Source organism: Staurois parvus, unplaced genomic scaffold (genome assembly GCF_062004578.1).
Source record: "Staurois parvus isolate SC_StPar_1 unplaced genomic scaffold, SC_StPar_1.0 ptg000057l, whole genome shotgun sequence".
NCBI classification, from domain to species: Eukaryota; Metazoa; Chordata; class Amphibia; order Anura; family Ranidae; genus Staurois; species Staurois parvus.
This window is the reverse complement of record NW_028317853.1, coordinates 2,502,427-2,528,767: the sequence shown is the minus strand read 5'-3', so window position 1 is coordinate 2,528,767 and position 26,341 is coordinate 2,502,427. Positions and strand designations below refer to the sequence as shown.

The following is a 26,341-nucleotide window of genomic DNA, read 5'->3' as shown; positions in this document are numbered from 1 at the left end:
ACCCACGCAGGCACAGGGAGAACAGGCAAACTCCATGCAGATAGTGCTGTGGTTGAGATTCGAAACAACCTTAGTGTTGCCAAGCAGAGGTGACAACCACAAAGCCACTGTAAACCAGAACATTCCAGACCCCTCTTAGATCTATGGGAGGACCTATATGAGTGGAATTTTGCCGGTTTACATCTGATTATCTCGGCTTGGTCACATTCAGGTCCAAATTATTTTTCAGACCAGAATGGTAATCTGATGTAAATGGCGGTCCATAGACTAAGGCTGAACATAGATCTTTTTTTTTTTTTAACAGCCAGCAGGCTGATTGAAAACACTGAACCAATTCCCCCATCAACACATTGGAGGTGGACAGAGGAGTCCTCCCTGCTGTGTTATTGTATTGTGACAGTGGGGACTTTCTGCTGTCAGAATACACAGATTGCAGCTGATTGGCCGTTCGAATAAAAATATTCCACCATCCATCCCCGTTTGACAGAAGTCAATTGTTAGATCGACTTCTGTTGAGCTGGAACTGCCACAGATGGATCACACTTTGGTCAGTCCCTGCTGAACCAGCCGAATTTTGATCCATCTATAGCCAGTTTATGGATGACCATACACATCAGATTGTACAATCTCCCTTATAGTGGCCACACACGCTTCTATAAATGATCATTTTCCTTTTCTGATGGGTCTCTCCTGATAGGAATAATCATTCTATAGTCAACAACCCATTCAATCATGATGACACACAGGGAAGTGATTGAAAGTTACAAGACATGATCATAAAGTACCATTCGCATCTCTGTTTTCACCATGTAATATCATCTGTTTGATCAAAATGCTATCATATTCATCAACCTCCACTGGCTTCCCATTGCCCAACGAATGAAATTCAAAACATTAACAATAACATATAAAGCCATTTATAACTCTGCCCCAAATTACATCACCAATCTTGTATCCAAATATCACCCAAAGCATCCTCTCCGCTCCTCCCACAACCTCCTGCTCTTTAGCTCCCTTGTCTCCTCCTCCCATGCTCGTCTACAGGACTTCTCCAGAGCCTCCCCCATCCTCTGGAACTCTCTACCATAATCTATCCGACTATCGCCTACTCTGCCGACTTTTAGGTGATCTCTTCAGGGAAGCCTATCCTGCCCTCAGCTAATAACTGAATCTTCTATTCCTCCTATCAGTCCATCCCCCACAGTTACCTTTTGTACCACCAGCCCCTCCCTCTTAGATTGTAAGCTCCAAGGAGCAGGGCCCTCCTATCCCTCTTGTATTGAACTGTATTGTTGCTGTATTGTCTCCCGTTATATTGTAAAGCGCTGAGCAAACTGTTGGTGCTATATAAATCCTGTATAATAATAATAATCAACAAACATCTCAATGCTGCCAATCAATGCAAGGCGATCTGTAGTTTTCCACCCTAGCCAATCAACTCACTTTGATTGAATTCATGCTAAATTGATCAGAAGGGAAGTCACGGTTATTCGGTTGTTTGCCCATTATATCGCTTGGATCATTGATCAGATGATAAAATCAAAATGTGTATGGCCACTATTAGATCTCATAAACAACTATGTAGTTCAAGGACCTGCTTGATTAGATACAAATTGATCAGATAGGTTAGGATGGTCCTGATATTACAAAGATTTGGTAAATCTAAAGCAGATTGTATGGTCACATTGTACCGTGTATGGTGCACAATCAACTTCAGATTTACCAAAACTATCTGATATGAGAACTTCTCTAACCTATCCAATCAATGTGTATCCAATCAGGCAAGTCCTTGTACTACAAAGTTGTTGGTAGGCCTAAAGGAGTTTGTACAATTAGATTGTAATGCATATGGTGAGCCTTACATGGAGCGTCCGATCAGGTCTGCCTTGAGAAGCAGATCTGATTGGACCACCATTGTGAAAGGGTCTATATAGTAAAAAACAGCAAAAGGTTGATGACACACAGGCAGGGAAACCTTTGCCAGATGCGACTCATTCTAGTGAACAGGATCATAGTGCCACCGCATGTAATGCACGCAGTTGCTGGACAGTGCTGGACTTTCACTGGTTAAAACGGGCATTCAGGAGGCGGCATATCACCTGTCAAAAGTCTCTGAAAGGTGATCCACTGCGGATCACATGTCACACTGGCAGTAAACAACACCGAACATGTGAAAGAGCTCATAAAGATTCAGAAATCATCCGGCAATGTTCCAGGCATCCCTGAACTTTGTCAAGCTATTTTCATCAGACATTGTATGAAAAAGTGCTTCTCAGCCAGGGTGCTGCAGCATCATGGGGTGGTGTCTAGGTTTTCCCTGGGTCAGCTTCATGAGTTACTATGGTGTGGACTGTCTGGTCTCCAGCGTCATAACAATCAATGGCTCTATAATGAGGGGACTATGTGATTGAGGGGGCGATGTGATAGGAGGGGTTCTGTGGTGATTGGGGGACACTGGTGTGATGGAGAGGGGGCTCATATATAGGGGGCCTTTGATGTGATGGGGGGACACTGGTGTGATGGAGAGGGAACTCATATATAGGGGGCCTTTGGTGTGATGGGGGGACACTGGTGTGATGGAGAGGGGACTTATATATAGGGGGCCTTTGGTGTGATGGGGGGACACTGGTGTGATGGAGAGGGGGCTCATATATAGGGGGCCTTTGATGTGATGGGGGGACACTGGTGTGATGGAGAGGGAACTCATATATAGGGGGCCTTTGGTGTGATGGGGGGACACTGGTGTGATGGAGAGGGGACTTATATATAGGGGGCCTTTGGTGTGATGGGGGGACACTGGTGTGATGGAGAGGGGACTCATATATAGGGGGCCTTTGATGTGATGGGGGGACACTGGTGTGATGGAGAGGGGACTCATATATAGGGGGCCTTTGATGTGATGGGGGGACACTGGTGTGATGGAGAGGGGACTCATATATAGGGGGCCTTTGATGTGATGGGGGACACTGGTGTGATGGAGAGGGGATTCATATATAGGGGGCCTTTGATGTGATGGGGGGACACTGGTGTGATGGAGAGGGGACTCATATATAGGGGGCCTTTGATGTGATGGTGGGACACTGGTGTGATGGAGAGGGGATTCATATATAGGGGGCCTTTGATGTGATGGTGGGACACTGGTGTGATGGAGAGGGGATTCATATATAGGGGGCCTTTGATGTATAGGGGTAATTCTGATGTGATGAAAGCTTTCATGTATAGGGCAGGCCTGATGTCATGGAAGTCTTCCAATGTGAAGGGGGATGCTGCTGTAAAGGTGGACCCTTCTGATATGAAGTTGACTTCATCAAGGCGGTTGTGTGCATCATCTCAGGCTCAGGCTTCCCACTGATAAGAAACATTTATATTTTTCAAATTTTTGACTGGGGTGCCTCAAGATTCTGCATACTTTTAAAGGGTGCCATGACTTAAAGTATAGGTAAACAAACCTTCACCTTGTAAAACAACCCATTCAACATAGAAATGAAAGGCAAAACATTTGAGTAAAGATATTAAAAAAACATAAACTCCCTTTTTCCTCTTTTTTTTTTTTTTATAGGTGATCACATTCTCTCTGTTCTCAGCTGCATAATGGGCTCAGGAAGGGGAAACTGCAGCAAACTGACGTTCCCAGCGAATGGCTGTACAGGGGGAACATGTCAGCACAAGCCTGATCATTGGAGGAGAGCACACTGAGGATCCAGCACAGTTAGAGAACTGACCACAATGTGCTGCCCTATCTAGTGTAGTCAGTTGTTGATAGGAAAGCAGAAGGACTGGCAGGAACACCAGGAATTTTACACAAAGGAAGCAATACAAAGAGAACAGGATACTTTTTCATACAAGTACATGGTACAGCAGACACATATAGAGATTTTGAAATGTTGGGTTTACATATTCTTTAAAAAAGGTCTCTAGTACAGCATACAGGGTGAGATACTGAAAATTTTGAGAAATAGACAAATGTCTTGATGTCCTTATAAGCAATAAACTGTGATATATATATATATACTGTATACTATAATGTATAAAAAAAAGTCTGGCAATTTGCTTTGCAGCACTCCAATTGGTATTCTGCTGCAGAAAATGACAGGAGTTCATATTTAAAATCTATAGGCAATAAAAGTGAAGTTTTTGGTGCCAGAGGGGCTTGTAAACCTGCGTTGCTCTTCTTGGCACAGAACTGCTGATTTAATCATATCACATTAAAGGAATCATGCACTTTTAAGAGCTGCCATCTAGACATTTTGCGAGCCAATTACTTAAAAAGAACTCGACAAAATGGGCTCCCATTGGATTCCTCAGTGTTAGGGTTGGCTCGGGTTGATGTTTTTGCATTGGGGAGAAATTCAAGCTGAGAACTAACTGGATCCAGGCATTGATGTGTTATTTACTGTAAACAGGCAACGGTTTCTCAATATTCACTACAATGAAAATTTGAAAAAATACATCAATACTATGGAGTAAATATTTCCACCTAGAAAGGAATAGTCCCAGCAACGCAAATCCACTGTGATTAGATATATTTTGCTGCTTTAAAGTCAGTAAATTAAGGGCTCATTCACACGTGCAGCAAGGAAGGTGGTGGGGAGTGAAAATAGCAGGTAGTTGAGCAGTAGATTTACCACCCCTGACCACCATCCAAAAGAAGGGCATACAGCCACTCAGGGCTGTGCAAATGCAGGGGCCACAATGTTTTGCCTTAGAGATTAAACTGCATTTCACTTTTGGTGGATGGTACCACCCCAAGCATGACCCATTTAAGTGTGTGGGGCTGCGTTGCATCTGCCCTCCATGCAGTGGCGCCCCGAGGCAGGTGCGGGGGGTGTGGTCTGCACCGGGTGACACCAACCACGCGGGGTGACACCGGACCCGCTCCACAAAAAGGTAAGTTGTAAAAACAGTCGACGATCCCCGCGGGATGGATTGGATCTGCGGATTGAGCATAATGGATCGGAGTCCGATCCATTCTGCTCAATCTGCCGATCCGATCCATTCTGCGGGGATCGTCGGAGGGGGTGTCACCAAGTGTTACCGCACCGGGTGACACCAACCCTAGGGATGCCTCTGCCCCCATGGCAGTACAGAGTTAAACCAGGCACTGAGAAGGCGACATATTTCTTCTTCACTGCCTGTCAATCTCTCTTTGAAAAGCGATTCACTGTGGATTCCTTTTCAGAGGGGCAGCAATGGATGCTGCACATGTGAGTGGCCCTAATACCTTCACTGCTACCAATAAATATGTTACTGGCTACTTTTTTTTTCTATTTCATATAAAAGACATCAAAAGTTAAAACCATCATTGTCAAACTTCGTTTTATTTTCAGTTTAAAGTTTTCCCAGAGTTTCTTTTACAATGTACGATAGCACAATGCACTCAATACCTTTAACTTTGCAGCTTACGCATAGCCCCTGTTTACACTGAGCGGGTTTTGGGGGGGGTTTAGGTCACAGTAGTAGTCACAGCTACTACAGTGGAAGCAACAATCTTCCAGGTCCAGTGCCAAGCAGCTGCAATTCTGCATAGTATCCACAAGGGGGAGGGGGGCTCGCTCAGCACTGCTGCCATTTGCAGAACACCATTTTTATCACAAATACAACACACTGGTTGGATGAGGTAAGGCGGGGCAATGATGTCACAATCTCCACTTTGTCTAATCAGATAATGTCTTGTATTTGAAAAAATACAGGGCATTCTGTTATTGGTGGCAGTGCTGAGCAAGCAACCCCTAGTGGTTACTGCACAGAAGGGCAGCCACTCAGCGCTAGACCTGCTTTCACTGTAGTAGTTGTCACTACTACAGTAATTTGCAGCTTTCACAGGCATCATTCAGGTATGAGATATGCAGACATACATTGGTCCAAGCTGGACCAATGTAACTATGCAATAAAATTAATATCTAGACTTTAGCTTTAATTCTTTACTCAATTCATATATTTCACTTACTTCCATATTTATCTCCTCCCTTGCAAATTCATACTCCCAAAATATATGGACTACATTCCCTACCCCTCTACACTTTACCCTCAGGCACACCTCACCATCCACTAACTTTTCCATACATTGGAATATTTTGGTTGGTAAACAGTTGTGAACTTTTATATCTTTCTACTGATTTACAAGATCCTTATCACACATATCCCCCCTATGTCTTTTTCCTTTATGATTCATTCATCCCTCCATTGCTTTTCACTTTTCTGAAAGATTCTTCACTTTCTTCTCATACCACGTTTTTCTAGACCAACCTTTCTCAACTTTTCCAACATGGAGGAACCTTCAAAATAACTTTGTGGTCTCAGGGAAGCCCTACTAAAAATTACTATATCTACAACTCATGATACAGTAGTGTGATGGTCAGTGGGTAGAATTCTCCTTACACATTGGGAAGAATTTCCCCCTTACAAATAGCTAAATAGATCAATGGTGTCAGCAACCTCTGGAGGAACCCTAGGGTTCCATGGAACCTTGGTTAAGAAACCATGCTCTAGATCAGAGGTCTCCAAACTTTCTATACGAAGGGCCAGTTTACTGTCCTTCAGACTTTAGGGGGGCCAAATTGTGGGCAATGGGAGTAGAAAATACCCCAGTGTCAGTGGAAGTAAACAATGTAAAAGATTTGATGGTCAATGAAAGTAAAAGAATTACATAGCGCTTGTGGTCAGTAGGAGGGGGAGGAGTAGTGCCCCATCATTGGTACTGCTGGGAGGAATAGTTCCCCATCATTAGTATCACTGGGAGGTGTACTGCCCCATTGTTTATATCAGTGAGGTTATGCCCCATCATTGGTATCAGTGGTAGGAATAGTGCCTCATCATTGGTGTCAGTGGAAGGAATAGTGCACCATTGTCACTGTCAGTAGGAGGAAGAGTGCCTCATTATTGGTGTCATTTGGTTAAATAGAGCCCCATTGTTGGTGTCAGGGGAGGGAATAAAGCCTTGTATCATTAAAAGCAATAGTGCCCCAAGGGCCAGGTAAAGGCAAGCAAAGGGCCACAGTTTGAAGACCAATACTCTAGATACTTCATACACTATATGGACAAAGTTTGTGGACACCCAGCCATCACATATATAAGAGCTAGTTTGACATGCTACTTTAAAGCCATGGGCATTAATGTGGAGTTGGCCCTTCCTTTATGGCTTTATCAGCCTCCACTCTTCTGGGAAGCCTTTCCTCATGATTTTGGGGTGTCTCTGTGGGAATTTGTGCCCATTAAAACAAAAGAGTGTGTGTGAGGTCAGATACTGACTCTGGAGGAGAAGACCTGGCTCACAATCACTGTTCAAATTGATCCAAAAGGTTGGGATCTTCAGGTATGCTCCCCAATACCTGAAAGGTATCACCAGAGGGGTGGTGAAGAGTTGAGTATTAATGGGTCTGGAGTGGTTTTACACAGACGCTGTATTTTGCCCTGAAGGATCAAAGTGACAGTGTCTCTTCATACACCAGACACTTCTACACCTCCTCAACATCCCACACATCCACACAGAGCAACTTCTTCCCACTCACAAAAAAACTTAAATGTCCTCTTTTGCACATTTTTTTCTAAAAGCACTTGCTTTCATGTTTCAAATAAAACATACTACTCAGGTGCAAAAAATGTCCATTTTTATGGTTCATTTTAGATGTACTGAGGATTGATCCAATCATTGATTTATTGTATCTTAACAGACATATATATATATATATATATATATATATATATATATATATATATATTTATATATTTACATTTCTTTAGATAGTATTTAAAATTAATTGATTTGAGGTCTTTGCTCTGATAGCGCTTTACTGTTTGTAATATTTTTCTGTTGTAGTGTGATGAGTGCACATTTTGCAGTGATAGCTGCTTTCTGATTATTTATCTTTTTGTTTTTTGTTTTTTTTCTAATATATTTGAATTGAGCTTGGGGTTTTTTTTTATTATTTATTTATGTTTGCCTACATTTGTCTTTGTCAGCCGAGAATTTTCTTACAAGTCAATACCAATCCTACTACATCATGATATGAACTTTCGTGGAAAACCGGCACTCTGTCATCCAATTTGCCTATAGCGTGTACTAGGCTTTAGACAAGCTGCAAGGGGTTCAAACATTTCACATCATCACAGTATTAGAGAGAGGATATAACCCGAAAATAAATTAAGTAAAATAACCACAATGATCTTTCAGTTTTTGGTAGACAGGTTCCCATTCCCATTGTTCTGCCCTGATCCTAAGAACTCCTCTTTTTCTGATCTCCAATATTTTTGATTTGAATTCCATTTTCCCATTTTTCCATGGGCCATTTACAGTAATCCACAACCTGTCCAGAGTGTTCAAAGGAATATATTATAATTATACAACATTTATATGGTGCCAACAGTTTACGCAGCGTTTTACAACATAAATAAAGACAATACAATTTATTACAGGAGGAATAAGAGGGCCCTGCTCATTAAAGCTTACAATCTAAGAGGGAGAATATAGACAAGTCCAAATCTTTCACTTACTAAGGGTGTTAGGAACCTTCATTTTCCTGTTAAAGTGGAACCTTAAAATGGTAGTAAGGTCATTTTTTTCACTTGAACCTACATGTAAGCCTATAGTAAGGATTACCTGTAGGTACTTTAAATATCTCCTAAACGTGCACCACCACCAGAGTAGAGGATCCTTCACCCAATTCAGCATCATTGGGTTCACAGCATGGCAGGATTTTAAGTAATTCTCCAGGTTTTGTCAGAGAGACCCACTGCCTTTCAGGCTCTGTAGTACTGCCATCCTGCTTGGTGCCCTTTGCTACATTCAGATAGAAAACTGTCTGCAGTCTTGTTCCGTGGTCTGAAGCAAAATCTGTAGTATTGTCTAATCTCGCACTATTCTTTTGTATGCCTGAAGGTGAAACATTGACTGCAAAAAAGAGACTGCATAGGGTACCTCTATGGTTTCCAATTAAAAAACCTGGGGAGGGTGGTATACTCCCCCTATTCCATCTTGGTCACACTTGAGTTGCACCCAAAACTTCTGGTGGTCATTAAAAGTAAACAACTGAAAAACTAAATAGTTGTCCATCCCCAAAGCAAAGTTGACCATACACAGTTTGAACTTCAAGCCGTGGGTGGCCCTGCCAACACTTCAAGCTCAAGAAACTTTGATTAGGAAATCGAAGAAGCTGGACTGTAAAAAGTCGGCTGAACAGTGACTGCAACCAATCAGCCAAAGTCACTGGGTCTTCTGGCTGCTGTGGGTGCAGCTTACAGAATACAATAGCCAACAACAGGAAATTCATCCATCTGATCAGTATCAATGGGGATTATATGAACCTCTCTCATTCAGCCTTGTATGCTTTAAGTGTATGGCCAGTTTTAGCTAGCAAATCAATAGGGTTCGCTCCTCACTATAGTATTTTCATTAAAAAAAAATTTTTTTTGCATACATATTTTTCTTTATGGGTATTTAGTCCAGTCACATGACATCGCAGTAGGCAGATCTTGAATGCTGACGTAAATGGCAGCACCTAATGACGTAGCACCATTCTTTGGTAAACACAGGCTGGCTTTCTGACATACCTCTAGGGGATGGGTTCTTGACACCCTTTACTTACAGAAAATGGGTTGAGTGGCATCATTCAGCGCAGAAGAGGAGCAGAATTGGACCTTGAAGAGGTGACAGTTACAATGAGAAAGAGAGTATTTCAATGAAAGCTGATTTTTTTTTTTTTTAATAACAGCTGGGCTATTAATAAAACAGAACTTTTTTTAGTTTTTGGATGGAATGGGGAAATGTTGGAGCCCCTGCAGGTTTCACTGCTATCTGGGGCCCCATTACACAGATTTCCCCCCAGCATCTGTGCCAGGGACAACTTTTTTGCCAGGAAGGTACAGGAAGCGAGGGAAAATCTGCACCAGGGAAACAGACAGCAATAAAAGGCTGACAGAGATTCTAGCACTTTCCTACTAAAAAAAAGGCATTTCAACTTTTGTCAGTGTTGCTGTTAGTGAGATTCCCCCTCACTTCCTGTCCTGGGGGAAAACTACCTTTTTACCAGACAGGGAGTGAATGAATTTCTCCAACTGAGCCTCTGAAAACAGTAAAATTTGACAGGAGTTCCAATCCTTCCCCACTCTATCCACAAATAAAAATGTTTTGGACATATAAAAACTTTAAGTGGTCAATAAAAAAAAATGCTGGATGAATGACACAAGCATTCACTCAGCCATGATGAGTTCCTATGATTGTCTACTCCATCTAGTAGTCATGGTGCTGTATTTTTCCTGTAGTACCTCAGTCAGGAAAATATCACATTATGACCACTAGATGGTGCTGACGATTTGTATTAAGCAACATATGGCCAGAATTCATTATAGCCTAGCCCTAGGTGAATGCTTTGGATAGTGTTTTTCAACCTTTTTTCAGCCAAGGAACCCTTTAAAATTATGGACAATCCCAAGGCACCCTTTAAAATTATGGACAGTCTTGAGGCACCCCATTCTAAAAATGATTCTAATAGTTTTATATAATGCAGCAACATCCACACATGTAGGACACCCAACATTAGAGGTGATTTATTCTTCTGAAGCAAATACACTTTTGCACACTGGTACTGACTAGTATTCCAGGGTTTCTCTTCTCCCTCAGTTTTTCTCCTTCACTGTGCTAATGTGACCCCAGCACTGATGGAGAGGGTCAGGAGAGGGACAAACTAGGATGCTGTGCAGGCAGCTGACATCCACCTTATCAACTGATGATGTCATTGGTTGTCAGCACATCGGGGGGCTAGAAGGTCATAATGGTGCACAATGAAAACCTGTGGCTTTGTGTAACTAAGTGGCAGGCTTGTTCCACCTGCTGGCTTGTATACAGGTTTTGGGCACATTTTGCCAAGGCACCCCAGAAGAAACCTCAAGGCACCCTGGTTGAGAAAGGCTGGCTTGGGACATTGGTCCAGTGAAATCTTTAGAGATAGACCCCACACAAAAAATAGTCATGCATCATAACCGCCAGGTCCGAACTTAATTTCTTTTCACGTTTTTGCATATTATAAGACAGCAGTAGCTCATTTAAGCTCTCTATAACCTGCCATATTGCATTGGGTACATATAAGAATCCCTCCAGTGCACATGGAAAGGTCAACTAAGGCAGCCAGTCAATGTCCCCAGACTGAATCAGAATGGTACCAGGGATACCTTTTTAGTATCATCACTTGGTCTTAAAGTGGTTGTAAACCCTTACATAAACCCAGTGAAGCGACTGTCCTCATGTGATACACAGAGATGAAACAAATCCCCTATATACATTTTACCTGTTTATCTTCAGGCATCAAGTGTTGAATTTATAAAGCTTGTTTGAAAGTTCAGAAAAAAGGGGGCAGAGAGCTGAAATTACACTCTACAGAGCTCAGTGAAGAGAGATCTGAGAGTTGATTGGAGGGAAGAGACCCCCTCTCCGCACAGCTCACAGGAAGAGTTGAGGGCTGTCACTCTGCTGCAGGTCCCTCCCTGTCACCATTTTTCTCTTGGTGTCAGGAAAACCTTTCAGAAGTGACTCATGCAGAAAGCAGAGGAAGGAAGCAGCAGACAGAAACAACACTTGGTGCTCTTAATTGAGACAAGGACACACATTAGAGAGATATGCTTAGTACATAATTCATGTCTGAGGTTTACAACCACTTTAAGCCAAAAAGCTGAGAAGCTCCCGTTTACCTACACAGTGTAATCTTCTTACTTGGTACTAAGAACTTGTAGTGACTTATAATGTGTAGCTACAGAAATGTTCCTGAATGATCCCTTCCATTGATCCCCCCTGGCATAAAGCAGAAGTCTTGTCTATTATGTGCTCTTTGCAAGGCAGAGCACATTTACAGTGTCAGCTTATCTGCTTGCTGTCATTGGAAAGGTAAGGTGCAGACAGGCACAGTAACCCTCAGATCTCAGTTCCCAGACAATTCAGTGAAATCCCAACCTTCCTCAGGAGCCCGCTGCATAATAGATGAGCTCTTTTTATACCTTTTAATTATCTCCTTTCACAAAGAAGCTTCCTTCTCCCTCCTGTCCCCTTCCTACCAGAGCCAGGATGACTTTTACAGTAGGGGCTTTTGTTGTTTTTGGAGGGAATTAGCCTGACCATTGCTACGTCTAATGAATGACATCTCCAGATGCTGTGTGATGGGGCTATGATATTCAGGACAGGACACAACTGTGTATGAAGGGTCACGAAATGCCATGACTTGAATAATGACTAATGGTCATATTGGATCCAGCCTGTTATTAAAATGGGCCATCACAAATGAATTTAGGTTATTTTTTTCTATATGCATACATCATACATATGATTGACACACACACACATATATATATATATATATATATATATAAATATTTTTTTTCCCTTTTAGCCCAGTAACGTTTTGACTCCTTAGGATTAGAACAAAGTATCTGTAATGTCATAATTAAATCAAGCTGCATGATACTTGTAATTTGCATATGTATATATGTTGGGTATATGGCACATGCCGCATATAATTAACTTCAAAGAGACAACTAACATGATCCCATTTATCCATATCAAAAGATAATGATCATTAGTCCCCCTCCTTCCCCAAGAAACCACCAGATCATAAAATGTAAAGAGTTTATTGAGAAAACTCCTCCAGTTTAGGAAGTTTTTGACACAAAAACAACACAGTAACTTTGGCATTACACAATCTTTGTACCAGTTGTACAAAACTAAAAAAAAAAACATCTCAGCAAAAGAGTTTTATTACAAAAAAATGGGTCATTTATACAAGTTTGTTTTTTTTAGAATAAAAAAGTAAAGTCCCCATATATAGAAATAAATAGATTTGTTCAGAGTTATTCTGTAAGGCAAGGTCCCATAAAACGGAACCAATAAATAAAAAAATAAAGTCTGATTACAAAGTGTGGTCAGTTCACCAAGGTCTCCATACGGACTCGGTGCTGTCAGGTCCATTGCTGCCACCTAGAGGGCTCACCGTTCGGGGCATGTGTGGCATCTTGTGAGAGAAGGTGGTGAGTCCTTGGACTGGGGATTGTGCCTGTGGTGCCCCGCTGGAGGTGACATTTCCATTGCCATAGAGGGGAATCACTGGTCCTGGGCTGGAGGAATAGGCAGGGTTGGGGATGAGGAAAGCGAATTGTCCATCAGTGGCTGGTACCAGCTGGAAGCCTCCCTGGAAAACCTTGGGAGACACGGCTTCGGCTGAGGTCATCTTGCAGGACATGGGCACTGGAGCATTGGATACTGGTGTCGAGGGCAGCTGGACATGCAGAGGCTGGTTGGAAGGAGGCTGCTGGTAATTCATTGCCACGATCTGGCCTAGGCAACCAGAGAGATGACCAAGTAGCCGGGTTCTGACTTCTGTGTTGACCCCTTCACAGGTGGAGAGGAATCGGGTCACCTCGTTCATGCACTCATTGAATCCTGCTCTGTATTTGCCAAGCACTGATGGATCAGCTGTTAGTGCAGCTACAGGAGAAGTAAAGAACATTACATGAGTACGAGCGATCAAGGAACGTGATTATGAACTATCTCACTAAATTACTAGTGTTAACCATTTAGCAGCTATAGCTTGCTTCATTCAAAAGCTACTGGATCAATACAATGCTCCCTCATCCAGAGCAGGCAAACCATGATGCTATTAAGCTCTGTACATCCATACATAGAAATATAAACCTGCAATAAAATATTCAGTGTTGTGGACTTCTGCCACGGAAAACTACAAATCCCAGCATGCCTGCCCTGAATGAGACAATACCTAGAGGAGATCATCCACAGACACCCTACCAGCCCCTACATCATTCATCAATAGCAATCATTGTGGAAGTATAAAGAGCCTCAGATATGTACCTGTCATCTGGACTCGTTGTAAGTTCCGCAGGTGCTTGACTGTCATTTCCAGGATATCAGCCTTCTCCAGCTTGGAGTGTCTGGAACTCTGCAAAGAAGGAACGAGGCGATCAGCAACAAGGTGGGAGAAATGTGGGCAGGAGAGAGGGATGGAGGGACAGGATGGATGGAGGGACAGGATGGATGGAGGGACAGGAGGGATGGAGGGACAGGATGGATGGAGGGACAGGATGGATGGAGGGATGAAGGGACTAGAGGGATGAAGGGACTAGAGGGATGGAGGGACTGGAAGGATGAAGGGACTGGAAGGACTTGAGGGATGGAAAGACTTGAGGGATGGAAGGACGGAAGGACTGGAGGGATGAAAGGACTGGAAGGATGGAGGGACGGAAGGATGGGGGCACTGGAGGCAGCAAATAGATGTTCAGCCAACTTACATCTTTCTTTAGGGCATCCAGAATGAGTGTCTTGAGCTGTCCCAGGCTCTCGTTGATGCGAGCTCTCCTGCGCTTCTCCATGATAGGTTTGGAGGACTGTAAAGACAGAGGCAAGACATGAGTACAACGCCACAGTATATGTTGCCAACATATCCCCAGATTGTGATCTACAGCACCCACCCATGGGGCACACAAGGGATAGTTACCTTTCTGTGCTCACTGGCACTCTTGGGTTTATCGGGGGTCTGAGCAGAGTTGGCCGGTGCCCCCGCAATAGGGGAGGCGGTGGGCTTCTCCATGCTGTCAGCAGGCATGATCCGATGAGGGGAATACACAGGATGGATGGAGGGGGGGGGGGTTATCCGGGAAGTAGCACAGCAGTTGTACAAAGTTACTGGAGGTAACCTGACCAGTCCCAGAGCCTGAGTGTTGTGTGTCTGTCCCAGTCTGAGGACTCTCCTCTATTTATACTCCTCTCTTCTGCTTCCCATTCGTGTGAAACCTTCTCTACATTCTTTCCCACACTTGCCTCGCCCACAGCTCTTTCTGATTGGACAACACTCACCCTCCTCCTGGCCCCCCTTCTCCCAAGACTTTCCACCCCCCCCCCCTCCTATAGACAGGCGCCCATTGCACTGCTCAGTGTTAGGGTTGGCTCGGGTTGATGTTTTTGCATTGGGGAGAAATTCAAGCTGAGAACTAACTGGATCCAGGCATTGATGTGTTATTTACTGTAAATAGGCAACGGTTTCTCAAGCTGCACTACAATGAAAATTTAAAAAAATACATCAACACTATGAAGTAAATATTTCCACTTAAAAATATTCCCAGCGCTGTAAATCAGTGGTAATTGGAGACGTTTGTGTTGATGGATCTTTTTACAAAAACAAAAATGAGGTTTTATTGCTTTGCTTTGCTAAAGTAAACAACACAAGTCACTGGTTGGCCTACTATACCCATGTTAGTAAACTTGGCTGATGTATGGGAATTATTTATTAAAAAAAAACAAAATAAAATGTAACAAACAATAACTGTCATAAAATATCAAAATGACAAATAAGGACAGTTATCTACATTCTCCGATCAAAATCTCAACAGTCCACGGCTTTGTTCACACGTGCGGCACTTTCTACTGTCCCTCTGTAAAGCGGCCCATAGTGGACCACATTTCAGATGGCAGGACAGACGTTACTGCCAACAATGCCTCCTCCTAAATGTCCCCCTTTTTTCAGGTGAACAAGTGTTATCTATTGAAATACCATGACGCTAACAGTTCACGGTTGCAGTGCGGACCCCCTTCACTTAAATGGGTTGCATTTGGCGCGGGTATAGCTTGCCTAATGCAATATAACATCATGTGTACAACATATGTACTACCCCCCCCCCCCCCCCAGCCGCCATTGTGCAGTTCAGGTGGGTGGTTGAATAAACTGTTTTTACTGCCCTCTAACCATCCGAATGAAGACAAAGAAAGCAAAAAATATATATATATATATATGTATATATATATATATAAAAACTGCATTTAAGGCCGGGTTCACACCAGTGCACTGCGTTTTGGTCACAGGAAGATTGTATGTGCATTTTACACGCGTTTTTAGACACGTTCCCATTGATTCCAGTTAGAATATGCGTTTTCATGGAAGCACACTAAGGTCCTGCATGCTGCATCTATGATGAGCTTTCAGAAAGTGCATGTTCTATTAGAAGTCAATGGGAAAGTGCCTGAAAACACATGTAAAACACGCACACAAACATGCTGCACCCAAAACGCAGCACACCGGTGTGAAGCCAGCCTTAGGATGACTTCTGTTTACATCCGTTTGCCCATAGAAATACATTGCTGTCGATTTTTCATCCATTAAAAGACAGATGAAAAATGGACAGACGGAAGGCCCATGTGAAAGGGGCCTCGAGATAAACGCCATTCCGTAACTTTGCGTTTAATGTTGTAGTTTATAGCAACTAATCAGATTATTTCTTTTATCCAGTCTTTGCAGGTTGAGGGTTGCTACAGGGAACAGCTCCGGTTTTTCATTAATTGGTTCCACTTTTTATATTAATTTCCTCCCAGCTACTTAAAAAAATTTTACTGGATGCACTTATTTCACCGATCATGTGATCTGCATCTTGTGACAGTCAAACATGGTCTATAAATGGTTGCAGGAGCTGTGCCCAGACACAGCTGTCCATCATCATTCAGCATCACAGACTTCTGGCGAGTTAAACCCGCTCTTCTGCCTGGCAATGAATTGGATAGACAGCTTGATATGCGAACAACCAACTTTCCGCCATATTAAAAAAAAAAACTCAGCAGCCTGCACCTGGGAGAACCTGCTGTGAGTGAATATACTCGCCAAGTAGACGCAGATTTCTTCAATCCGACCTTTACATCTCAGTAGCACACTGACATCTTATGAGCCATTCCTGACATTTGCATATTCCTAATTGCCCCAGGACCTATTATTCTGCAGGAGATAGGTGTAATGATGGGGAAGGTGGGCCATGTGTGTGGGGGGGGGTACAAAACAAAAGGGGCCTGCGTCTCCATAATGAGCCTGCTGCCTACAGAACGATGCTACTCCTCTCTTCCCATAGTACATGACAGATGATTGGCTACTGCAAGGCAGTGCCATCCTTTTTAATATTCAGACATCCCTAAGGCTAGGTTCACACCTATGCAGGTTGCGTTGGACCCGTTTCTGCATTTCGTTTTGCACCTGTTTTTTTTTTTCATTTTTCAAATTTTTTTCTTGTTGCTAGGCAGATTTAAAAAAATGCATCAAAAACGCAATACATGCTTTTCTGCTACATTTACATTGAAGTCTATAGAACCAAAAATGCAACTTTTTGCGTTCAAAAAAGTCCCTGACCCATTCCAAAAAACGCACCGGGTGAAAACACGGAGATGTGAACACGTCCCATAGGAAATCATGTTAAATGGACTGTAGTACGTTTCTGCAAAATGCTGCAGAAAACACGTGTGACCCGGGGCGGACTGACCATTTGGAAACTGGGGCACGGCCCGAGGGCCCGGGGTCAGTAGGGGGCCCCATGAGATGCCCCTAGTACCTTTTTCATAGGCTTTTTTGAGTTTGGGCAAAGACACAGGGGCCCCATGATCCCCTATTGCCCGGGGGCCCCATGAGTTGTCAGTCCGCCCCTGGGTGTGACCCTAGGGTAAGTCAGTTTTAAAGCGGAGTTCCACTCACAAGCAGAAGCTCCGCTTATTTGCCTCCTTCCCCCCTCTACTGCCATATTTGGCACCTTTTGGGGGGAGCGGGTACCTAGTTTTGACAGGTACCCGCTCCCACTTCCGGCTCAGTTCGCTGCAGTGAAGTGACCGAGAAGTTCTGCCCCCCTCAGTCTCCTGGGAACTTTTAAAGGTCCCAGAAGACTGCCGGAGCAATCAGGAGGCACAGTAGGTACCAGGCTGTGAAGCTGCAAGCTGTCACAGCCTGGTGCCCACAGTAGAGATGCTGGTGCCATGGAGGAGAGAAGGGACGGCGGGGGTGAGAGCATCGCTGGACTCCGGGACAGGTGAGTGTGCTTTTATTAAGTCATTAACTAGTTTTTGTAGCTGCTGACTTTTAATAAACACAAAAACGTCTTGAACTCCGCTTTAACCTTTTTCTATATATCACCAATACAGGTGACATGGCACTACAAGTCCCAGCACAGATCAGACGTAGGCTTAGCTTACATGTGTGCCAAGATTGCCTCACCTCTGAACAGCACCTTGCTTTTGGATCGCCTTCAAGAGGCGTTTGACAGCCGTATCAACTCATCGCCTATGTTACCCTGTAAATGTTGAACCATTTTGCTGCAAATGCATGCATTGCAGTGCTATGTGGCCCCATGGGTGGCATAGAGGGTGCAGCATGTAAACACCACTGGTTGATAAGGGGGGTGGGTGGTAAAAACATAGCAAAACCACATTTTTAACCGCCCCCAGCTGCATGTCTAAACAAGTCTCCCTCAGACGGGTGTCCAGTGACTATCTGCGATTCTTGACAGCGGTGACCGGGCCGGATTCATGGCCTGTACAAATCAGTGGCTGGCTCTGAGCGGTCTTGGACACACTTGGCATCCAGAGACCACGGTTCGCACTGATTGCACACAAACTAGGCGCAGCCAATCGTCCAGCCTGTATGGGCCATAGCACAGCGTGCTGCTGCGTCCACGTGGCGTTTCGCCGTACCCTAGCGCTGCAGTCCAGCGGCCTGTCTGAATGAGCCCTAAATCACTTCCCAGCTGTGCAAATGTCAGGGCACTACAAGTCCCAGCATTGATCACACCCATCTGACACAAGGAGCTCGGATACAACTACAACAAAACTATTCCCAATTGTATAGAAAATAATGGAAGACAACAGATCCCAGCTAGTCCGCCATGTCTAGTGGAATGACAAGTCCCAGCATGGCCGGAGCCCATCGTGTGGATGATATATCGGGGGGGATGGGCTCCTCCCGAGCTGACAACGTCCTGGATGTGATTAGAGCGGAGCGCAGGGAGCGATCGGGGAACTGACACACAGGCAGCCGACAGGCACGCGAAGAGGCGCCGGCTGGCACGCAAGCAGCCAATAGCCTGCCGCCTGGCTCCGTGCCGCTCGCTCATTGGCTGCGGCGCAGGCGGCCTGTCAATCAAAGGCAGCCGGGGGTAACGTGCTACAGCTGTGAGCGTGCCTGGGCAGCTGGGCGGCCTGTGCGCGCTCCCCTCCTCCCCCCTCCCCCTGCTCCTGTCTGTACTCTGGATCACCCGGGAGCACGTGCCAAAGTGCTGCTGGCTTTGTGCGGAGAGTACAGGCGGCCGGCTCCCAGCCCAGAGCCTGGGAAAACTCCTCCCCCTCCTCCGCTGGCTGCACAGAACACCCTCTGGCCGGGATCGCATACCTTACAAAGCTGTGTCCTGGGGGGGGGCGACAGAAATAGGGGGGCCAGGACTACATTGACCTGGAGCTGGCCCCCAGGGGCCCCATAGGGTTCATATTTAGGAGCTGAACATAAATGTGTGATATGTCAGCGAGTTATCATTCCAACGCACAAAAATTCCCCTAAAATTCCGCACGTGGTGTCACCTGCCGCAGTGCTGTATGGTGCGTTGCAGCGCTAATCAATGACAGTTGTAGCGTAACGCATGGAGTACGCATCGCATGGAGCACGCATCGCAGCAAGAGCCTGGTCATACTAGTGGTGCTATACCAGCAATCCGTGGTTGATTGCTTCTCAAAGGGATTTGACAGCAGTGAGGAGGTGATAGGTCGCCCCCCCCTCACCGCTTGATTTAACCCCAGAAATGCCACCGCAGCAATCACATGCCTTGTACATAGTTGCAGGGCAACACCATATATCTGCATTAGTGACAGCAGCAGCAACACCTGCCAGAAGTGACACCATGTTCAGTTTGTGCCATGAGCAGACGCATGTCAATGTTCAGGGGGGCAGGCGGGAGGGTGGGGGTAAAACAATCCAAGCTGCCTGGTTTTACTGCCCCTTAGCCACATGTATGAACAAAGCCTCAGGCCTGGTTGACACCAGTGCAGTTTGCTTTTGATCCGTTTTTGCAATGCTTTTGCATTTCACGTTGTGTTTTCACCGCGTTTTGTGGTTTTTTCAGTTTGCTGTTTAATGATGAGTGGCAGTTTTGCACTGGATCGCAGTGTGGTGCTCATCCATTTACATGGGAAAGTTTGACAGGTAGTGTTAAAATTGCCACATCGCAATGTAAAATGTAAATAATCGTGGCTTACGCAGTTTGTACTTATCCAAGGGTCTCTGTGTCTACTTTTAGGCGGGCGGCTGGGAGGGAAGTAAAAACGCAGATCAACCACCTGTTTTTAACACTCCCTGGCCGCCCATGTTAAAGGAGCCTTATTTTGAGAGGCTGTAATTATCTCTATAATCCATAATTCTGTCCCAGGAGACATCCCTGATCTGTGTCTGATCTCATTCCTGATCTGTGTCTGATCTCATTCCTGATCTGTGTCTGATCTCATTCCTGATCTGTGTCTGATCTCATTCCTGATCTGTGTCTGATCTCATTCCTGATCTGTGTCTGATCTCATTCCTGATCTGTGTCTGATCTCATTCCTGATCTGTGTCTGATCTCATCCCTGATCTGTGTCTGATCTCATCCCTGATCTGTGTCTGATCTCATTCCTGATCTGTGTCTGATCTCTTTCCTGATCTGTGTCTGATCTCTTTCCTGATCTGTGTCTGATCTCATCTCTGATCTGTGTCTGATCTCATCCCTGATCTTTGCCTGATCTCATCCCTGATCTTTGCCTGATCTCATCCCTGATCTTTGCCTGATCTCATCCCTGATCTTTGCCTGCTCTCATCCCTGATCTGTGCCTGCTCTCATCCCTGATCTGTGCCTGCTCTCATCCCTGATCAGTGCCTGATCTCATCCCTGATCAGTGCCTGATCTCATCCCTGATCTGTGTCTGATCTCATCCCCGATCTCATCCCTGATCTGTGTCTGATCTCTGACGTACGGAACCTCACCCATATCCTCATGAAGTAGTGTCAGCAGCAGAGGCACTTTCCCTTCTGTGGCTCCTTTCACACAGGCACGTTCTGATCTGCTCAGCAGGGGATCTGTGATGTGACATCCATAGCCATTCATATTTTTTATCCACATTTTGACAGCAAACATTGGTGGATCCATGATGGCTCTATGGGCAGCCAGATGTAAAGAGACTTGTGTCTGTGACCATCGGTCCTCATGCACACTGGATGTTTTTACAACTGCTGTTTTTGCTGGGGTTTTTTTTGGTAAATAAAATGCAAAAACGTGACTTTAGACAACTAACTCTACCAGTGTTATCAAAACATCCCGTGTGCATGAGGACTCAAGCTACCTCCGATCCGTCACATTTAGGTCTGGTAAAATGGAAGAGAACACAGTCCTTTTTTCATTTATTTTATCCTGCCCTAGATGGACTCAGAGGTAGGTGAATGTAAACAGATGCACATCCATTTATATCCATCGGAAAAACTAACCTGATTGGACTGCCCATGTGTTTCTTTCATCATCAGACTGATTTGAAATTTCAGCCTGTGTGCTAGTGATGTATAAATATACAGTTAGGTCCAGGGGCGGACTGACAACTGATGGGGCCCCTGGACAATAGGGGATCATGGGGCCCCTATATCCTTGCCCAAACTCAAAAAAGCCTATGCAAAAGGTACCAGGGACATCTCATGGGGCCACTTACTGACCCCGAGCCCTCGGACAGTGCCCGAGTTTCCAAATGGTCAGTCCACCCCTGGTTAGGTCCATATATATTTGTACACAGGCACAGTTTTAGTTTTTTTCAGGTATTTACCAAAACCTATTCAAGCTATAGTTATATAATGGATATGGGCTGAAAGTGCACACTCTGGTTTAAGTTGAGGGTATGTACATCTAAATTGGAGGAAGGGTTTAGGAATTACAGCTCTTAAGAGTAGCCATCCCCCCTTTTTCAAGGGACCAAAAGTAATTGGACAAATGAATATAATGATAAATAAAATGTTCATTTGTAATATTTTGTTGAGAATCCTTTACTGGCAATGACTGCCTGAAGTCTGGAACCCATGGACATGACCAAAGACTGGATTTCCTCCTTTCTGATGCTCACCTGGACCTAACTGTATATATATGTAAAGTGCTGCGTAAATCGGCAGCGCTATATAAGTAATAATAAATAATAATGAAATAAAAACATTTAAATGCAGGCGTTGCAACCAAGGCCAGGATGAGATGGGGGGGGGGGGTTTGTTGGTTGGTTGCGTTTGGCGCAGGAGGAGAAGCCACTTTAGGCTCAGCACTGTTATCTGTAATGCAGGATATTCACTTACATAGTTCGACAGGCGGTTCTATCTATCCGCATGTAGTGTTAAAGTGGCCATTCCATGATGCAAAGCCTATAGGTCCCGGCAATATGTACTCACCTGATTGACACCATGTCCGTTTGCAGGTGGGCTGTCATGGGCCATAAAAGCATGGTCCAACCACCTGTTTTTACCAGTCCCGGGCCACTTGTGTGAGCAGAGACTGTCTGAGCACTCAGCAAAAAAAACACGGATTATACTTTAGTTATATTAGTTAATTTGTTGTGCATTTTCCCAATCCACATGCAGCAATGAATTCATACAGTGAATACAGTATATTGTACATGACTCACAGAGCAACAAGACTTTTATAAAGCAAGTGCACTGTTGCCCCCTGGAGGAAATTATAGGAACTTTGTCATGTTTGGATGGACACACCAGATTGTGTCTAGTAGCACTTAATATTATCAAATGTCCTGTAAGAATCATTGTACTGTTATATGTAGGAATTGTATAGTAATTCGATAATACTAGAGGTCAAAAGTATATTGTGTAAATAGAACACATTTTCTTTTCTTTTTTTTTTTTTACATGCAAGGTCCACTTAAAGTGTATCTAAAGGCATTTTTTTTTAAGTGAAGAGGGGTTTGAAACCCCATCAAGTTTTCAGGTTTTGTAAAAAAAATTAAAGATCAGCAGCTACAAAAACTGTACTGGTGAATTTAAAGTGGAGAACTGTACTAAAGAACTTCTAGTGGGATCACCTAGGCAATTGCAGCAGAAGTGGGGGCAGGTACATGCTAGAGCCCCCCCCACAAAAAAAGTCTCAAAAGTGTTAGAGGAGGAAGGAAGAAGGAGCATCAACAGAACTTCCCTTTTAAGGTGAAGTTTCACTTTAATGCTGATTGTATCCCTGCTGGGGAGATTCACTCTCACTCATGAAAATCCAAAATGTTTCATTGTCAGAACAGGAAGAGATGAGAAATCTTCAAATGGGGACACCTATTTGGGTGACAGTCATCTAAGAGGAGATTTTTCTCACTTTGAAGAGATTTCTTCTCACTTGTTATGTCTACAGGACAGGAAGTGAAGGGAAATCTCTATAATGTAACACAAGGAAATAAACTAACATCAAAGAATTAAAAAAAATGTAAATCAAATAATTATAAAAACTGACTATAGATGCACTCTAATAGTTATCCCCTACCCTGCTGTGGTGTCCAGGACATCAGGAGCCTTCCAGCGAGACCATGGAAAGCCGAGGATCCCAAATCTTGTAAAGAAGATTCTACTGTGTCAAGCTGAAGTGTCTTCTCATGAGATTTGGGATCCTCAATGGGCTCAGATTCTCACACCCTCAATGACACACCCGTAAAGCTCATTTAAACTCACGGGCATTTATAATTTCTGAGCCACCAACCTGGATGATGTAGGCTGATTGAAAAAATCAATGATAAGCTCCAACCAGGGGCGGACTGACAACTCATGGGGCCCCCGGGCAATAGGGGATCATGGGGCCCCTTTGTCCTTGCCCAAACTCAAAAAAGCCTATGAAAAAGGTACCAGGGGCATCTCATGGGGCCCCCTACTGACCCCGGGCCCTCGGGCAGTGCCCAAGTTTCCAAATGGTCAGTCCGCCCCTGGCTCCAACACATATCACAGAAATACTGATATTTTATTAGATTGGTGTCTAATGTAAAGAGATAATGATGAAATAGTTTTATTATTTATTACAGGTACTTATATAGTGCCATCAATTTACATAGTGCTATACATACATATATTGTACATTCACATCAGTCCCCAACCCTCAAGGAGCATATATTCTAAGGTCCCTAACTTACATTCATACATACACATACTAGGGCTAATTTAAACAGGATCCAATAACCCTAACAGCATGTCTGTGGAGTGTGGGAGGAAACTGGAGTACCTGGAGGAAACTGGAGTATCTGGAGGAAACCCATGCAAGCACAGGGAGAACATGCAAACTCCAGGCAGGTGGTGCTGTGGTTGGGATGTGAACCGACAACCCTAGTGCTGCCAGGCAGAAGTTCTAACCATTACATAACTGTGCTGCCCACTTTTCTAACTTCTCCCACAGGCATAAGAAAAATACAATGCCAATGCAGACCTTCCTCTGAAAATGTTATTTGCTTGACTGTGACGTTTACTCAGTAGCTTCAATACTTTGTGCCATGACCCAAAACTTTTGCAGATCATGAAATTCCCATGGAGAAGAATTGAATACTTTGTTACTCTTTTACAATACTTCCCATCATCACTAGATGGCAGATGGATCTGCACAGTCTGGAAGTTGTGATTGCCACCATCAAGAAATACCAGCAACAAAAATGACTGCTAATGTTTTTATTTTTATTTCTTAGTGTTGTCATTGTAAGATCAAATATTAAGAACTTTCTTGGAGGCAGGAAAATTGGGATGGTCTCAAAATAACCAGATATTAAAACCTTTATAAATCCCAGCCCCCCAGATAATAGTCCCTTAAATAAATAAAAGTCCATCATGGTAAAATATACATATGAGAGGTTGCAGAGTATCTTCACAACTAAACAAAAAATGCAAAGCTGCACTGAGCATTTCTAAACAGCTCATTGAACCATGATAAAATCTTATAATTACAGTATTTTTTATAGTATTATTATTATTATACAGTATTTATAAAGCGCCAATAGTTCGCTCAGCGCTGTACATTACAAAGGGGGACAGAACATGTGACAGAACAATACCAATACAATGCAAAACATGAGGGGATCGAGGGCCCTGCTCTTTCCAGCTTATAATCTAGGAGATAAGATCAGTCTTGATGATCATGTGACATGTCTTAAGGAAAGACTATACATTTTGACCTAAGGAACAACTGGATCAGTATTCTCTGAAAACATGATTGGTTATTATTGGCTACAAATAAAGGTTTTTAAATTCAAGGCCTGCTTTGCTGATAGACCCCCCTCCTCCCCAGCATTTCATGAAAGCTTCAAAGATGAAAGCATTATTAGAAAAAAAACGCAGACCCCAGTTTTCATCTACTTTCTGGAGGAGCTGGTTACGTCGTTGTGCTGGAGCACAATCTCATGGGACTTCAAGCACACCGTTTTCCTGGAGGTAATGGTGGTGTACAGTGACATCACCAATGAATGGGCAAAAGCTGGACTCTGAGTACGAGTATATATATATATATATATATATATATATATATATATACACTTTTTTTTTTTTTTAAGCTTTGTTTTGGCAGTATCTGTGGGTTTTTTAGGAGGTGGGGGGCTGTCAGCAAAGTGTACCTTGCATTTTCACCCAAGGTCCACTTTTAAACAAACTTTTACATTTTTTTCGTAATTGGAAAGATACAAGAATGCAATTGTAATTTTTACCAGTGGACTTGTATTCAGGTTACTCCAGTGAAGACAGATCAAAGCAATCCCTTGCCACTCTGTCTGCCATCCCCACTTCCAGGTCCCAGGTCGCTCATCTCCTCCCATTTGGCAGCGCTATTACATCATTTCTGAATTCCAAGCATCTTACAGATGGCAGGGTGTACATTGCACTGAGCATGTGCCACAGGTAATGTGCATGCTTGTAAAATTTTTAACAGATAGAAAAGGTTTTTTATTTATTTTTTTTTTTTAGCAGAGGACACATGAAAAGTCCTTTCGGCTAACAAAAAAACCCCCCAACAACCTCTAAACAACAAATCTTTAGCACAGAGAAACATGCTTTTGCAGATGCTGCAAATAATAGTTCACTTTGAAGGGCTTGAAATGAAAATGTGACTAGTGCGGAGATTGTGAAAAAAAATTTTTGTAATTTTTCGCCCCAAACGTTTTACAGTCTGCATCAAATAAAGAATGGGATAAAAAATGAGCTTGTCAGTATTTGGTGCAATAGAGCTGTGCAGAAGTGCAAGATATTAACACATTCTACTATACGCCAAATAAACTATATGCGCTGCAACGTATTTGATGCGTCAAACAAAGATTTCACATGTAACGATTCGCTCTCCTCAACAATGGCCTATCTTAGTTTATCTGGCCCAGATCCTCTATCAATTTTTATGCAAATCACTTAAAGTTCTGCCTTTTAATGGCCCCGTTGGCCCAGATAATCTATGCTCTCTTCAAATATGCCAGAAGAAATGTTTAAACAACTGACTATTCTGTCTCACATGATTGGGTGCTCTAAGCAAGTAGAAGGCAGCTTGACTGGCGTAATAATGGCTC

At 43.7% G+C, this 26,341-nt stretch overlaps 1 protein-coding gene across 1 annotated transcript; it reads right to left on the bottom strand.

Moving 5' to 3' along the window:
• Window positions 1-12,593: 12,593 nt before the first annotated feature.
• Window positions 12,594-14,723, bottom strand: LOC149469932 (transcription factor HES-4). The gene is made up of 4 exons (XM_089668401.1): window positions 14,487-14,723; window positions 14,281-14,376; window positions 13,844-13,931; window positions 12,594-13,462 (listed from the first exon to the last, which is right to left on the bottom strand). Exons 1-4 carry the CDS (start codon window positions 14,592-14,594, stop codon window positions 12,906-12,908), a joined length of 849 nt encoding a protein of 282 aa, XP_089524527.1. The 5' UTR covers window positions 14,595-14,723; the 3' UTR covers window positions 12,594-12,905.
• Window positions 14,724-26,341: the final 11,618 nt, after the last annotated feature.